At 44.3% G+C, this 16,979-nt stretch overlaps 1 protein-coding gene across 3 annotated transcripts in view; it reads left to right on the plus strand.

Moving 5' to 3' along the window:
- cux2b (cut-like homeobox 2b) overlaps positions 1-16,979 on the plus strand; it is a 96,942-nt gene that overhangs the window by 73,798 nt on the left and 6,165 nt on the right. For all 3 annotated transcript variants that reach the window (XM_065962634.1, XM_065962633.1, XM_020636404.3), the window contains exons 5-17: positions 4,857-4,997; positions 5,303-5,465; positions 6,726-6,805; positions 7,603-7,669; positions 10,164-10,212; positions 10,906-11,010; positions 11,925-12,116; positions 12,659-12,717; positions 12,815-12,863; positions 13,050-13,149; positions 13,523-14,149; positions 15,088-15,192; positions 15,333-16,186. In XM_065962634.1, coding sequence (XP_065818706.1) covers positions 4,857-4,997; positions 5,303-5,465; positions 6,726-6,805; positions 7,603-7,669; positions 10,164-10,212; positions 10,906-11,010; positions 11,925-12,116; positions 12,659-12,717; positions 12,815-12,863; positions 13,050-13,149; positions 13,523-14,149; positions 15,088-15,192; positions 15,333-16,186 — 2,591 coding nt within the window. The remainder of the gene's footprint in view (positions 1-4,856; positions 4,998-5,302; positions 5,466-6,725; positions 6,806-7,602; positions 7,670-10,163; positions 10,213-10,905; positions 11,011-11,924; positions 12,117-12,658; positions 12,718-12,814; positions 12,864-13,049; positions 13,150-13,522; positions 14,150-15,087; positions 15,193-15,332; positions 16,187-16,979) is intronic.

Below are 16,979 nucleotides of genomic sequence, written 5' to 3' on the forward strand. Positions count from 1 at the left end.
AAATAAGAATGTTGTTTTTTTTTTTTCATTTTGATGTAAAGTTTTGGTTTTGCATGTCATCTGCACTTCTCTTCTCTCTGCAGCATCTCGTGTTTAATTTACGTGCCATCTTCGCTCTTTGTTCTGAGCTTTTTAAAAATCTGTTGGTATTGATGTCGTCTCTCCTCCGTCCTTCTGTCTGTCACACAAAGACGTCGGAGCAGCTATGAAAACGAACAGGTTAAGAAGTTTTCTCTTTCAGCTTTTTGTTTTGTTCACACACAAAAGCCAGCTGCTTCCCGCAATCATTTTTTTTTTGTTTTTCATTCCACCTATCTCTTTATTTTAGTGTTTTCTCATTCCTGCTCCACATCAAGGTGAAGTGAGACTTCGGTTTGCTATCTGAATATCAAATGCTGGTTGGTTTTAAAACGCTCTACAAACACAAAAGTCATGTTTATGTTTTTTTTCTTTCTAATGGAATCTAAATCCTTGACAGGTGGAGGTATATCAGCAGCAGTGTATTCTACATACCACATGCCTCTCTCCATCAGTGAAGGTGAAAGTAGAGACTAAGTGTTCTCTCAGTCTAGTTTGGGTGCTTGACAACAATATTACAGCAGTGTTACTGTTTGTTGCAGCAGCGGCGGCGGAGCGTGTTTATGGACCTTGAAGTCCACTCAGGAAAAAAAAAACAAGACTGTTTTGAATGAAAAGAAAAAAACCTTGGAGCACAGCCTTGTAAATTAATTTGTTCGTGTTGTATGATGGGAACACAGCTGGCCTCATTAACATGCACACAACAAATAATTATAGCGTTTTTTTTCCCTCCTCTCTTCAGCCAGCCAATGCTCGGCTAATGGGCTTGCTGGGTTAATTATGTCAGAGCGTAATTACACAGGGCCCAGGGAGACATAATGGTGCGCCCTGCTGCGCCCACACCGCCTAATGATGGTGTATCGCTGACAGGGCCAAGACGGACCGCCCCGACACACCTGCTTGTCTTGGCGCGCACCATCCCCCCCACCCACCTAAACACACATCCTGAACCTGGTGCCACCTGCAGGTCCACTGAGCTGTCCAGTCTCTGACAGGCTCTGGCTCCTGGAGTCAAACCTCACCCAGATCCACAAACCGGCCCCCCGTCTTCAGATGTGCAATAGCACAGAAACCACTTCACAGTGACCACGAGGAAGAGGCTACAGGGTGGCAGCCTCATTAACCACTCGACCAAAGTGATGAAACACGATATCAATGCAGCTGAGGATGTGCAAAAACAATTCAGAGTCTGAAAACTTTCTTTGGGGGGGTACACAAATTTCAGCGTTTATTATGATTAGGACCCGGGCAGCGAACGGGCGCAAGGACCCTTTTTGAACCCTCTTTTGGAAAATATTGGCTTGGATCATGCTTGACTCCTCACTAAGATTTCCCCAAAATTCAAGCAGCGGTGACATTTACAGGTGATCATATTTTCAGCAGGAGCGTCTTAAACCGGCTCCACAGCGCCCCCCTACAATCAGCCCTGCCACTGCATTTAACCTACATGCATGAAACTTGGTGGACGCATGCATCAAGTTGAGACAAACAAAAAAGTCTACAACGGCCATCTTGAAAAACGGACAGGAAGTCCACCATTTTTAATTTGAATTTCAAAATAAGGCAACATTTGAACGAAATCGGAGCTTTATCGGATTGTGTCCAACTTTTGGTCGTGTGTTGGCGACTCCTCAAAGGTGAAAATTTAACAAAATATTTAATAGATTCTAAAGGGTGTGCCCGTGGCGGGGTGGCAAACATCAACGGGATTTCTCGGCATAAAAATCTGAGCAGTCATAACGCCGCTGTAGATGATCACACACTTCTTCCTTTATAATAATATTATTCTGTCAAACTCAGAGAACACAACATGCAGACCATGGGGAGTGAACGGTCATGTCTGTATTTTAAAATAAAAAGTCAAACTTCAAACTTTTTCAGTTTTTCTTCAAACTTTTGATCAAAGTCAGCGATTCAGTCAAACGTTTGTATTTTGCACTTTTGATCATTTCTAATTCTCCTTCAAATTACTGAGTAAAAAAAAGATAATAGAAAATGATAACGTTTAACACACACACACACACACACACACACACACACACACACACACACACACACACACTCTAGCCAAACGTAGCCAAAAGGAGGAAACTTTCCCCGCCCACCTGATTCTTTTGAGAGAGAGAGGGTGCGGTGGTCGAGGACGAGCTACTGAGTGAATGTTGAGAAGAAGCGATGACAGTAAAAAAAAAAACCCGTTGGAATCAGAGAAATAAAACAGTTTTAAATCTTATGATTTAATGATGGACGAGTGGATACAAATACAGACTCAGACTCTGCACGTTACAAACAAACAGTTTTCTGTTTGCACGGAGCAGCCCGACAGACTTCCACATTTTTACTTTCTTCTATTTCTTCTTTTTATTCTTCATATTTTCCCTCGACTGCACGTGACTATTCTAATAAATCCTGAATTACTAAGATAATATCTCACTTGTGCTTGAAAAGTAACAAAGCAGTTCAGTCTACAAGATAAATCCTGTAAACCATCTCCTTTATCTTGAGAGGCGCATCGTGTTTTCAAACTTTATTTATTTGAAATAATTGAATACTAAATAACTATTTTAAAACATAGAAATAACTTTTCTTAACTTATAAAGTTATTTTGTGTCGTGCAAGAAATCTTTTTTTCTTCTTTTAAGTGTTTAAATTACATCCAAGGTGAGGGGGCCAACAGATCACATTTCAGATTATTATGGTGTGAGACTTTGGATCAAAGTTATTATAAGAGAAAGAAAAGAAGTGAAGATGACCACACAGCTGTAATGAAGCTTTAGGATCCTTTTCATGACGGATGGCTTCTTCTTCAGGGTGAAGTGATACCCTCACGATGACTCACCCTCGATGTCACCCTTCTCTTCTTGGGGGGGGGGTGAGCTGGACCTGTGTGCTGTGAAACAGGATCTGAGCATTCTCCTGATTTAACAAAGCGTCTGTCCCCTGATCCATGACCTCTGAAGATAGGACATAGAAACATTGTTTATTCACCATGAGCGTGATGTGACTCACTTGATTCACACAACACCTCCTGATGGAACGTGAGCGATCACCAGAACTCTGACTTCTTCTCTTCAACTCAACTTGGTGGATTTCTAATCAGAGCGCCTCTGAGAACACCTTCACTTCCTCCTGTCCGCTGCGTCAATTAACCCGCCTTGTTCTAAACTTATCAGCAGTCTTTGTGGACATTCCCGCGGTAACCTGGCTCCTCGGAGAGAACCCCCCCCGCTGCTCTACTTTGACGGGGGTTAATTTTGTATACAGACTTAAGTTCTATCCCTTCACTTTAAATTTGACTTTACTTGCTGTTTAGTAATCCCGGCTTGTCCATGTGTGAGAGATGCCTTACCATAAGCTGTGTCCTTTGATCATTCAAAGTTGAAAGGATATATGGGAAAGAGGCTGATAAAGTGATTTCTGTGACAGTGGGTCGATGAAATAGCACTGCTTTAAGTCATCCTGTTTGTCTTAGAAGAGCTGTGCTCCTAATAGTGATGTCCCGTGTGACTGATGCAATATCTCCACTGCTGCTGTAACAATGAATGCAGACAATGTTTGACTGTAAACGGTCCTGGGGAAAAAAAATAGCTTGATCAATTAAATGGCCCCAAAAATGTTTTGTCTGATGAAAATGCAGATATGGCGAGCTGCAATGCGCGGCCAGGATTTCAACAAATTGCACGGCGCAGAAGTTTTTCTGCTCTCTGATGAGCGTTTTATTTTTGTGACCTGCTGGTGTCGGAGTTTGCATTCTCTCGGTGGCATCTGGCAAAGTTTAAACGTCTGTGGCTCAAACTTCTTATGAAAAGTCACTTCAGTCGGTACTGAAGAAGGGATCCAATTGGGTTCCTCACAGAAGTCTAAGATGAGTGGATGAAAGCTGTGGGAGAAAAAGTTTGTGCAGCAAAGCAGCGATTTTCCTCCTCTTTTAGAGTTTTGAAGCGCCTGTGTGTGTGTGTGTGTGTGTGTGTGTGCGCACGTGGCTCCACATCTCGCCTCCCCCCCTTGTCAAGGAGCTCCCCTGAGCTTCCCTCTCTGTGCTTTGGCACTAGAAGTCACCTCCTTTGGTGTTCGGCAGGCAGGTACACAACAGGAGCAGCTCTCTCTCTCTGAGCTGTTGAACTTTTCGGGAGGGGAAGAAAGGGAAGGGGAAGATTAAAAACAGCCCTGTGATGTGGAGTGCCGAGCTGCCTCCTGAGAATTCCTGGCATAATAATTTAAATGATCAAATGATACAGAGGAGACTTGTTAGCTGAGAAACAGCCTCCTAGTTGGCCCCATGGGCCCCGTGCTGCCGCGCATGCATTGCAAAACAGCTCCTCTGTTGTGCTAAAGAATCCCGCTTTTTTTTCACCCCCTTTTCAGGAGGAGACTTTTTCTACACTTTGCCTAGGTGTATACTTAGAACCCAAGACTTTGTCATATATTTATGGCAATCTTTTGGTCTTCTTTTGTCATTCATCAGAACACTCATTAGACATGATATCTGTACATGTGAAGGGTCGCAACAGCACTTGTGTCATTAGGGTCCAGCCTGTGAAATGTTCAAAGGCGTCTGAGTGGGGAAAGTCTCAGAGTCACTCTTTGGAGAAGAAGTCTCAGTGGAATAGTGTTCCTCTGTTGAAACTGCGATGCAGAGCTCTCTGTAATGTGCCGCACCGGCAGCACGCTCAGTAAAACAGATATTTTGCCTTTTTTTGAAAAGTATCAGCATATGGATATCACATGATCGTAAAGACTTCTTTCTACCCACATTTTGTTTGTTTCTGTTCTCACAGATCCGGCTCCTGTGCTGGAGGCCTCACACAGCCTGGAGGGGCGGCTGCAGCAGATCCAGAGTTCGGCCCCGGACAGCGAGACCCTGGTGCGAGAGATTAGTGGGCACTGGAAGAAACACCTGGAGTGCCTTGAAAAGAAAGGTGTGGACAAACTCCTCAACTTACTGAAGCGCTCTCTCGAAGAATACGAATCTTTATATGAAGCTTCTGCTGTCTGAAAGTGCTTCGTCTGTTTGAACCGGGTGTCGGCGAGGCTCCAACATACTCAAAGACGTGTGAAATATAGTCGCCCTGATTTTAATCTTACAATAGGAAATGAACATTTATATTTACCTGTGTTTATAAGATCACTCTGATGATGTTGGAGATCATGCCTGCCTTTTAATTCAACTTTTTTTTGTTTCTGGAGGATTTATCATCATATCAACTTCCTGCTTTGTTTTCAGAACCCTCAGAGGACGGTCCAGCAGGCTCAGGGGCGACAGACCAGGCCCAGGAGTCTGGCTCTCCAGCCTCCCTGATGAGTCCCAACACCACACCGGCTTCTAGGGCCCCGGGCTCCCCAGGCTCCCCGCAACAGAACTACCAGAACCGAGCCGATGGCCAAGGGTGAGAATCAATAAAAACGCTCTCAGATTTCCTTCGTTTTGAAAAAGACAAATAACACCCCCCCCCCTCCCTCCCTCCCCGCCTGTGCTCCACATTTTCTACAGTTTGAGATTTTCCAGACCGCTACTCTCCACAGAGATCTTCTTGATTCAGTATTTTATATGACGTCTTGCCATATCTGTAAATGAAGGCATTGAATTCACTGTTAATTATTCAAATAAGTTTATTTTCACAAAATGGTTAACAATAGCAAAATCATTTCAAATATTCAATTATTTATAAATTATTCCACTTCTTAGCTTTTAGCGGTTACTTCTCCAAAACGTTCAGTTGATGATGCAGTGAGACACGGGGAACGAGTCTGTCGACAGTTTCCTTTCATGACGCGGTCTACAGAAAGCCCCCGTGTTCTGTTGCGTGTTTACTTCATGTTCCTTCTTCAGTGTAGGAAATCAGACGGCCGTGCAGCTACAGAAAGCATGAAGGGTCATATGTCTGCAGCAAATATCGAGATATTCTTCAGACTCTTTCCCCCCCAATATCCTTGTTTTTCTTCCTTTGTTTTTAAAATATATATCTTTAATAACTGTATACACTCTGTGAGAAGGGATGTTACATTGATGTTCATGAGCGTGTAGGGAAACAGTTCAACATGTTTTCTGCGCCTCAGATCAGAAGGCCTCAGAGCACGAATAGACAAAAAGTACAAAAAAAACGAAACACACAATGCATGATATACACACAATATATTTTTAGGGGTTCCCCGATGTATGGAGGTAACAACATCAACACTATAATATCTGCTTAATTAATTAATTTAAATTATCAGACGTACATGACACACATCTCGACCATAATTGTGTAAATCTTTCAGTCACAAAGTGAGAAGTTGATTTTCTTACCTTAAAGTATTTGAACCTCTTTTCATGGCTGTTATCGACCCCCTCCTCTCTTACTGTCAGGGTGAACGGCATGACGTTAACTTTACTGAACTTCTCTCTGTGGATTGATATGATTACAGTGAGTCTTCCGGAGTCTGTGATCACAGAGCAGCGTCGCCTAGCAATGGTCTGTTCCACATAGCAACAGTGTTCTATCCAGGATTAGCAGACCGTTTCTATGCATGAATTAATTAATGTAACAGCTGTGTTTTAAAGGAGGAACGCATGAAAGTACTAACTTTTATTCTACGAGCGTTACAAAGTTTCAGCTTTGAGCCAGTGTTTTTAGTGAAGTGACTGACGGCGTTTCTACTTTCAGAGAGGAGGAGGAGAGCGCCGTTGTAAGTTCAGCTGACAGGCTCTCAGAGGCTGAAGAGAAGATCAAGGTTCTGCATTCATGTAAGTTTCTTCTTCATCGCCAACTCTTTAATTTATTTACCTCTTTAATTTAAAGGAGCAGTATATAACTCTGACACCTAGTGTTTAAAATGGGTACTGCAGTCTAAATTCAAAACAGCCAGCTCTGCATGGGTCTGTAAACCTTTCTGTGTTCTAACCTCTCTCCATTTTTCAAAAGCATCTCCAATATTGATCCTAGTTTGAGCACGTTTCTGCTCGTGGAGCTTATTAGAAACATGCAGAGGCTTTTTAGGTCGGGTACAATCACTTCTATCTGAACTACTTCTCTTGACCGCTTCCATCACTGCAACACCTGTTGACCTGATAACTGCTCTCATATCTGACAAACAGAGGGGCGTCCAAAACGGCCGTGTGGGGGTGTCTTAAAACCTCCTACCTTCTCTGGTCCAAACAAATCCAGAGCATTCAGGAGCAGAATCTAAAGTTAGAAGGAGGACATACTGGCTGCTGCATTGTTGTCAGAGAAGTCAGCACTTCAACATAGCATGTTTCCTTAATGTCTGATCAGATAGTAAGATACCTTTATCATTTCACTCTCTACACATCTCACTGATTGGACCTTCAACAACTAAAGAGTTACTGTATTTTTCAAAGATTATTTCTCAGTCTTAATTAGAAAGGAACAACACAGAGAGAGAGAGGAAATATGGGGAGAGAGAATAAGGGGTGACATGGGGCCAACAGGATCTGGACTCTAACCTGTGACCACTGTGACGAGGACTGCACTCTGCCATATATATAATAATTCTTTATGTTAATATCTCTCCTCTCCACAGCTTTGAACACAGCACAGACAGAGCTGCTGGACTTGCGGTGTAAATACAACCAGGAGATTGCCAACAAGTAAGACTCCATCCCCGATTTTTTATTCTCTGAGTTAACTTATTTCAGACCTCCCACTCTGTAGTCGTGTAGCTGCCTTTGTGGCCTTCCTCACCAGTCCTCATCGTACCTTTGAGTGAAGTGCTGAAGCTGCTCTTCTTTATTTTACCTGCATGAACTAATGTCCAGTGTCGAGCGGAGGAATGCCATTGCACTCCGAGTGAGAGTGACTCAGCCACTAATGCAGGTCGATGACCGAGGTCTGTGTTTGCCTTCTCTGGCAGCTGGGCCCTGACAGCCCTCAAGAAGAATTGCTCCATTTAAAGATTGCTTCAGAAAACACTCTACCTTGTCCTGGTCTTTGAGCGCAATGTATCCACGGCACGCCTGAAATGAATCTGAGCCTGTATGAGGGATGTCGATAGACATTCAAAGTAAACACTCCTTTGTTTGGGTTGTGCTCCAGAGCACAGTCACTCGCTGCTAATGGATTTCTCTCCCAGGCTTAATCCATGCCACAATTGAACTGATGTTTCTAGACCAACTGCCTTCCATTTTGTTGGTCTGGACACATTTTCAGCTTAGGCCGTACCTTTCACATGAAGTACAAGAAGGACAGACCTTCTCTGTTATTGGTCGTCCTGGTGACGTTCTTCTGGGCTTCCAGTTGTACCACTGACCCCAGATCTCCAGCTGCAGTTCTCCCTCCCTGACCAGGACATCCTCTATTACTCTCCCTGACTGTTTCCTCAGTGTTGATAAGAAAGACAATTTGTCTGCTTCAGCTGGAGTAGCCGAGAAGGTAATCAATACAAAACATTTTCTGTACTGCACAAGTTCATTAAACGTGGAGCTGACACCTGTTAGTGTTTGCTGTCAGCAGGGTGACATCTATCCTGGCCTTATTGATAGTACCAGGCCCCTTCTAAAACCAGCCCGGCACCACATGCACTCATGATCATTCATGTAAACAATAAGTGAAGCCCAATATGTAACTTATTCCCCTCACTTATATATAAATAACAGGGAGTGCTTTAACACTTTGCATTACTCAGTGATTCTATTGATCACATCTATTCTATCTACCTCTGCAGCCTGCTGTCAGACAAATGTGTCGTTGGGTTCATGCATAACAGGAAATGAAGGTTGGACTGAAGTCAGTTTGATGGTTGAGGATTTAAAAAGTCATAAGTGTTTTTTCTTTGGTGAAAAAAAAAGACTTCTGTGTCCTCAAACGTGAGAAATCTATGAGGTAATTAAACTCAATCACAGCATCCTCGTTAATTCATCGCTCCGTACCTTTTGAAAAATCAGGTCTCGTGTGTAAAAGCAAACTGTTGAACATCAAACAAGCCTCATGAATAATTGTGCTGAGCTGGTGTTTAAATTAGACTCCTCTGATTGTTAGATGTATGGAGGCAAGTTGGAGTTCAGAGATAAGCAATTGTACATAAGATGAATCCCTTCAGTGCAGATTTAGTGCCGGGCCATGACTACGACTGAGGGGAAGAGATCACGTCATTAGAAATCACTTCTAAGTGTACGAGCAAATGTTTCTGTCAGCCATGAAGCACATGTGACCATCACCAATTTACAAGTTCAGTTAGTGTTGAAACTGCCATAGAGGGAAGTCAGCATTAACTAGTTAATCATGATTAATTAAGGTCTGAAATTAATGCATAAATTTTTTTTTAAATCACTATTAATCTGATACTATTGTCCCTTTAGGCGCACCGTAGATAATCCTCCTCAGTGTCTCCCTAAAGTCACAGTGATGTAAAAGAAGGACTCTGTCCTGGAGAGCTGTTAGATCAAAACATGTGTGTGAAGTTTCTTGTTCTAAATCCACTCTGATCCTGTATTTGATCATGTCTATAAACCCCTCTATTTCAACCCTGCTCAGAACAGGCTGTTTCTGTGTCTGTACCTTTAAATATGTAAATGAGCTGTGTCTGACCACGCCCCCCTCTCTGGAAGGGCTTGGGTGTACTCGGTCTTTCTCGCTCCATGTCCTATTGTTTACAGTGAGAAGGCAGACTCAGAGGGCAGAACAAACACCTAGCTGTGGCAGTGTCACCCACCTGGGGGGGGGGCTACTGCCCTTTGTGATGTCATGAAGGGAAAATCTCCAAACGGCCTGTTTGAGCACACATTTTCTGAAAAGTGGAGCAGGCAAAAGACGGAGAGGATGGACTTTTCTCATCATTGGGGGGTTTGTAGACAGACTAGAGACACATATTAGAGTTAGAGGAACATGGTGAAGAGGATTTTGTATAATGTGTGATCTTTAATGCTCAACTCTCTTTGTGTTGAGTTATTCTATAACTATTGTTGAGTAATTATATAACATATATCAGGAAAATAAGTGACCGTCATGTTTAACCTTTTATAGTATTACGTGATGTAGTAAACGTGTTCATAACTGAAACTGGTCTCTGTTGTTTTCTATGTGTTTGTGGTTGATTCTGAGAGCGGGAGAGTCTCCTCACTAATTCACCTGGTTTTCTGTTTGCAGGGCAGAGGAGGTCAACGCCATCATGACAGATCTGGAGAAAGCCAACCAGGTGAGTTCTGTCTTCCTCTGCACTCCTCTGATGAGCTGCTCCTTCGTTAAGGTAATGATTCCTGTAATCAAGCCTCGACTTTAATTAGACACCCTCCGTCCTGTCCCCCCCCCCCACACCTTCCACTTCTACCTCGCCTCCCCTGAGTGTGTGATTAGCGTGTGTAAATCTGAGCCCCCGTCGGTGGGCGCGCCATGGCGGCACGGCTCCACTCAGCAGAGAACAGGAGACTGCCGAGCGCTGCCGATGCGAGACCTCTGAACGCGGGGGTCTTTGTTATCTCACTGCCTTGATTGCTTCCTATCCCGGTGATTCCTCTTCTCTTGTGCTTCTTTCTTCTCCCCTCTCTCCTGCTCCTTTTTCTTATATCACTCCGCTGCTCTCTTGCAGCAGCTCCTGGATAAATGTTCTGAAAATAAATCATTAATTAGTAGGCCGGGTGTGACAGAGCAGGTAAACAGTTTGGGGAATAAAACGGGCTGATTTAACAGCCCCCCTCAGCAGAATGAAGTGGAGGCTGCACTCGCTCGCATGGGCCCCTTCCTCAGGTTTCCACTTGGCTGTAATATTTCAGAGCGAGCGCTGCTATTAAGATTTATGTATATGCTCTCACCTTGATCATCTCATTAGTCGACTGATGTGGCTGCCGTATGAAAACTGTAACTCTGTTATACCATGTGTGTGTGTGTGCAGAGAGCCGAGATGGCCCAGAGGGAAGTGGAGCGGCTAAAGGAGCAGTTAGCCGGTGGCCAGAGTCCCAACACGGGGAAATGTCGTCCAGCCGAGGGCACTAGCAGGGTGAGAATAATGTGTCCTATGTACTTGTTTACTTCTTTAGCTACTTTGACTCACATACTTTCAGACGTTTCTTGCAGGTTTATACACTTTGTTTCAAAACCTTGTAGTGTGTTACATTCCTTACACTGAGCAGCTACACATTGTTCATGAAGCTTTCTTAACTGCTAAACAAAGGACAACCTATCTTATCTACTTTTTCTAAACAGCCAATTCTGAATACAGATTGATTCCTCTGATCACTCAGGGACCCTGATGGATCACTGCAAATACTAAAATCTTAGCAATTGAATTTGTCTTATTTCTAATCAAATATATCTCAATACTCTTATTATAAGCTGTGGCTCAGTGGTAGAGTCGATCGTCTCTCAACAGTCAGGTCGAGGGGTTTTGTCCCCAGCTCCAGCAGCAACATGTCCGGTGTGTCCTTGGGCAAGACCCTTAACCCCAAGTTGCTTCCACTGCTTTGTCTGAATGTGTATGAATGGATGAGTTAATACTGTTGGACTCTTTACTCAGCAGCCTCTACCATCAGTGTGTGAATGTGTATGAATGGATGAGTTAATACTGATGGACTCTTTACTCAGCAGCCTTTACCATCAGTGTGTGAATGTGTATGAATGGATGAGTTAATACTGATGGACTCTTTACTCAGCAGCCTCTACCATCAGTGTGTGAATGTGTAGGTGTGACCTGAGGTGTAAAAGAGCTTTGAGGAGTCAGAAGACTAGAAAATAAATATACAAGCTGAAGTCCATTTTCCATAGATGGATGGATAGATCTTGACTAATCTCGAGTTGTGGCTCTTTCAGAGTTAACTGTATAAACACTTCAGACGTTGTGATTCATTAGCTTTTAACATTTTCTGCCCTTCTTACACCTCCGTGTTTTGTTATGCGCCCTTCTCTTCTTCCCAGGAGAACAAGGAGAAGGGCGAGTTGTTACCCTCCCAGTTGGAAGCCGCATTGCTGGCTAAAGATCGCGAAATCCTCCGTCTGCTTGAAAACATTCAGCGGCTGCAGTTCACTCTACAGGAAGTTCAAGAGACCTCGGCCAATCAGATTCTAGAGCTGGAACGCCAGCTTGCCTACAAAACTGAAGCTATTGAGGTGAGTGTCATAGAAGACGATACACAACATGATGGAAACCTCCTGAGACAGGGGTGTGTCCAGAGGGGTGTCCAGGGGTGGCATAGGCCCCCCTTGAAATCTTATTGGCCACCCCAAAATCCTTGACTATGATTGGCTATTTGCCCTACTAGATGTGGGACTAATGTTTAAATCTACGACTCAGGCAGTCGTTGGCAGTGTTGCAGCAGGCAGCTCATAGTTTTCAGTGTGCAGATGTTTGTTTTAAATTGTGATTTTGGATGTCCATCTTTGTTTTGAGTCCTTGAAGAATGAAGCTTAGAAGATGAAGAAGTTTCTGTTTTCTTGTGGTACCTAAAAGTCGAGGTGATTAGTGCAGACAGAAGAGGTAAATAAATGCTCTTCATTCACAAACTTCAGGCCACCCCTGTACTCGTCTGTGCCCCTGTTGGGCCCCCCAGTCCAAAAAGTCTGGACACGCCCCTGTCTTCAGAGATCCTCATAAGTCATCAGAGTCTTATTAATATGAAGTTAACATGCTGCTCATCTTTTCTCCTCTTCAGAGATTAGAAACAAAGCTGCAATCCCAGATGGACTATGAAGAGATTAAAACTGAACTCAGGTGATTATTTAACATTTGGATCTGAATGTGCAGTTTACATAAAAACAACTCAAATCCTAAAAGGTAACTCTCTGATGTTGTTTGTTTCTGTACCTAGCATCCTAAAGGTAATGAAGCAGGCTTCAGCCAATGGCAGCTCGTCCCAGGTATCTATATTCCTGTGCCATCTTTTCAAACTCAAACTGGTTTCTCCTTCATGTGCTCTGTGTCGGGCAGGAAAACCACAGCAGCAGCTACTGCAGGCGTCATCCTTAATAAGGATATCTACAGCACCTGTAATTGATTTAATTGAAAATCAACAGCGTAATGTGTTTGTGTGTTTGTGTTCAAAGGATTCTGCTAAAGCTGCAGAGGCTCTTCTACTGGATAAAGAAGCCTTCCTACCGTCTCACAAATACCTGGTGGATAAGGCCCACGTTTTGCACAGCATTGGTGAGTTCAATAAAAGTTACTCCTCAGTTTTAGGTCTTCTGAAAACTCAGCACAGTTGATTACTTGTAGCTTATTGGTCAGGCTCAAAGTGTTAAATCTTTTTCATAAACTGAGTCTTGAAGGTGAGTTTAGATATTGCACAGCAAATCAGTTCATTCATAGGACGTCAGCCCATCAAGAAATGATTGGTTTGAATATTTAATTACTCAATAATTTGATAAATCAATCAGTCAATCAATCAATAGGTCAATCAATCAATAATTTAATCAATCAGTCAATCAATCGAACCAATCAATGAGTGAACCAATCAATCAGTCTAACAAATCAATGGATCAATACGCTCGCTCAGTGAGAATGTATTTTCTTTTCTCAGATGATGACAAGTCTGAGGATGCAGGTAGGGAGAGAGGCCGGCCGCCCGGCTCCCATTCATCGTCGTCTCAGGCAGATGGCCGTGCCTCTCCCAGCCCCGGCCCCACTCTGGATGGCTCCTCCTCTAACCACGATGTGCCCCGTCCCTTCTCTGTGTCCCCGTGCTCTGGGGAGAGGCTTTCAGGAGACCACATCCTCCACAAGCAGCTGCTCTCTCCACACTTTAAAAAGGAGGGCTTCATGGCTTTCCCCACCGCCCTCTATGCAGCCAAAGTGGCCCTCATGTCCGCCACCCAGGGGTCTGTGGGCGCATGCAGCGTGGACGCCGGCCTGCCAAGCGACCAGTCGGAGAGCGGCAGCTCGACCGCAGGAGACGAGGACCAACTGGACACGGCGGAGATCGCCTTCCAGGTGAAAGAGCAGCTGCTGAAGCATAACATCGGCCAGCGTGTGTTTGGACACTACGTCCTGGGCCTCTCGCAGGGCTCGGTCAGTGAGATTCTCGCCAGACCCAAACCCTGGAGGAAGCTGACGGTGAAGGGCAAAGAGCCCTTTAATAAGATGAAACAGTTCCTCTCTGATGAACAGAACATCTTGGCTCTGAGGACCATCCAGGTCCGCCAGAGAGGTGAGTGGATTCACATTCAACATTCAAGATTTGTATTTGTCACACGCTCATACAGATGAGCAGTGAAATATAAAGACTGTTCTGCAAGGCCATGCAATAAACACTCAAATTACTAACACACATAAATACAGTAATATAGAAATATAATGTCAAATTAAAAAAATAAATATTTGAATATACAAAATCTAGAATAATGTAAAGTGCAAAGTGTCCAGGGTGTCAAAGTGCAATGTGCAGATCTGCATCATGTAGTCACAGTTCTGTTCTTTATAATCTACATATTCTAACAAGTCACCTCCTTCCACACAGGAAACAAACACTGATTCATGTGATTCTAGATCCTGCTGTGTCCTGTTTGTTTATAATAATAACATAGTTTTAAAGAAAGTGACATACCTGTGAACTCATTTTTCAAACTGCAGTCATCAACAGAAGAGAGTTGGGCATCTTTAACCCTCACTCTTGGAAAAGAGAAGATTTAGATATTCAGTTTGTTAGGATGGTTGGAGCTATAGGCTGTTTGAAAAAGTTTGTACCAGAGTGTTTAAGGGATCTGCGAGATGCTCCGGTGTAACCACTAACTTTAAGGGAGAAGATGTGATCATGCCATCCTGATTCGGTGGCTTAATTTGTGGACCCGTGTACATTTGAAAGCTTTCTAATCTACTTGGACTCCATCCTTGACTTCTTGCGCGGCTTCCTTTTTGCGATGTTTGTAGCGTTACTTTTAAACTTTGTTTTCTCCCCAGATTCACAGCTTTTTGAAAGTTGAGCTTCCCGTATACTGCAACCTCAGACAGCACGCGCTCAAAGGCAGCCATTGATCTAGCAGTCAAAAGCAAAGCCTTGGAACTGCTCTCTGATCAACCATCCCACTCACCCCCCCCCCTCTCTGCTCTCTCTCTCTCTATCTCTCTCTCTGTTACCCTCTGTGGCAGGGAGCATCACTCCGCGCATCCGAACTCCTGAAACTGGGTCAGACGACGCCATTAGGAATATCCTTGAGCAGGCCAAGAAGGAGATCCAGTCCCAGAGGGGGGGAGGTAAGGCTGGAGCAGCGAGTCACACCTAAAAGCCCTTTTGATAGATTTACAGATGGAAATGTTGATAACTGTTTTTATTTAGTTTTATTGCTTCTAAAGTGTTTTTTAAAAATGTCGTCTTGTGGCTCTTTCTTGTTTAGGCGACGGCAAGTTGTCTCTGAACAGCTCGTCAGGCAGGAGCAGTAACGGGCCGGGCGGCAGCTCTGACGACACCATAAAGAGCATCCTGGAGCAGGCCAGGAGGGAGATGGAGGCCCAGCATCATGCCCTGATGGAGATGGAGGCCTGCGGGAGGCCCTCTACTGCCAACTCCGGAGCTCAGGTAGAGCACCTGGGCCCCCCCGAGCGCTCCAGAGGCCTGCCTTTACCCATCTCCATCAAACAGGAGGAAGGAGGCTGTGTCACTGTCTGCATGTCCAACCCCATCAGCAGCCCCCAGACCCCCCTGAGTGTCCTCTCCCCGGCCGCTTTCGTCCAGAACATCATACGCAAAGTCAAATCTGAGATCGGTGAAGCGGGCACTTACTTTGACCAGCACTGGTCTCAGGAGCGAGGCTCGATGGTGCACGGTATCGTAGGCAGTTCTAGACCCTTCAACTCAGTCTCCCCCTCCTTGTCTTCTTCCTCGTCCGGACCCTCGGCCTTGCCCCGGCTAACCTGGCCGCGTCTGGAGAACGGTGAATGTCTCCCCAACAGCGAGGAGGCCTTGGCGGCCGACGACGAGCTGGGGCTGGGCCGGCCGGTGGAGGTGAAGGTGGAGTCGGACACGTCGGTGAGCGGGGAGTCTCCCGGTCCTGGTTCTGGTTCTGGTTCTGGAAGGCTTTCATACTATCCAGCGTACATCCCCCGTGCCCTTAAACCCACCGTGCCCCCGCTGACTCCGGAGCAGTACGAGCTGTACATGTACAGAGAGGTGGACACCATCGAGCTGACCCGGCAGGTGAAGGAGAAGCTGGCAAAGAATGGCATCTGTCAGAGGATCTTTGGAGAAAAGGTCAGATGATAACTCATACTGTCACACAAGAGAGAGAAACATCTGAAGGTTGTCGCCCTCTTCCTGTGGCTCTGTGTATTACACATTTATTACATCGTATTTTCACATCTTCAGACTACATGACTACACAAACTCTCGCTTCATTCCCTCTAATATAAGGGCGCTGCAGCTCTCTGTAGAATCATTATTTTCCTTCTTTTTGTCATTGTGAAGCTTTCAAAACATCTTCTTGTCCTGCTGTGGTTGTTTCTAACTGTCTCGTTGAATTGTTACCTTGAGAGGCTTGCTCCAAGGCGTAAATGTGTCCCTGTTCCATATTGAAAGCTATGACTGTGCTTTGGTGACTGTCAGGGTTGCCAGGTCTGTGTGGCAAAACAAGCCAAATGGTGTGTGTGTGTGTGTGTGTGTGTGTGTGTCTGTGTCTGTGTCTGTGTCTGTGTGTCTGTCTGTGGGTTGTGGATTTGGTTGGATTTTGGCATTAACAAAGTGGTTTATTTATTTTATTGATATTTATTATTCATTTACATAATAAAGTTGCGGCAGCACCTAAAAAGTAGCCTAATTTCACTTGAAAACTGCAAACCTGGCAACCCGGGTGGCTGTTTACGTCTTTCCAGGATGATTAATTAGTAGATGTGGAGTTTCTTCTTGAAAAAATAGGTGTGAAGGTGTTGTGTGGTGACCAATTGACTTATGATAAGGATTTATTTAATAAATTAAATCATCAGTTTAAAATGTCAAGTATTACATTTAATCAAACAACAAATTAATCACAGAAACAAATTTGGGCAAC

Source organism: Labrus bergylta, chromosome 2 (genome assembly GCF_963930695.1).
Source record: "Labrus bergylta chromosome 2, fLabBer1.1, whole genome shotgun sequence".
Lineage (NCBI taxonomy): Eukaryota > Metazoa > Chordata > Actinopteri > Labriformes > Labridae > Labrus > Labrus bergylta.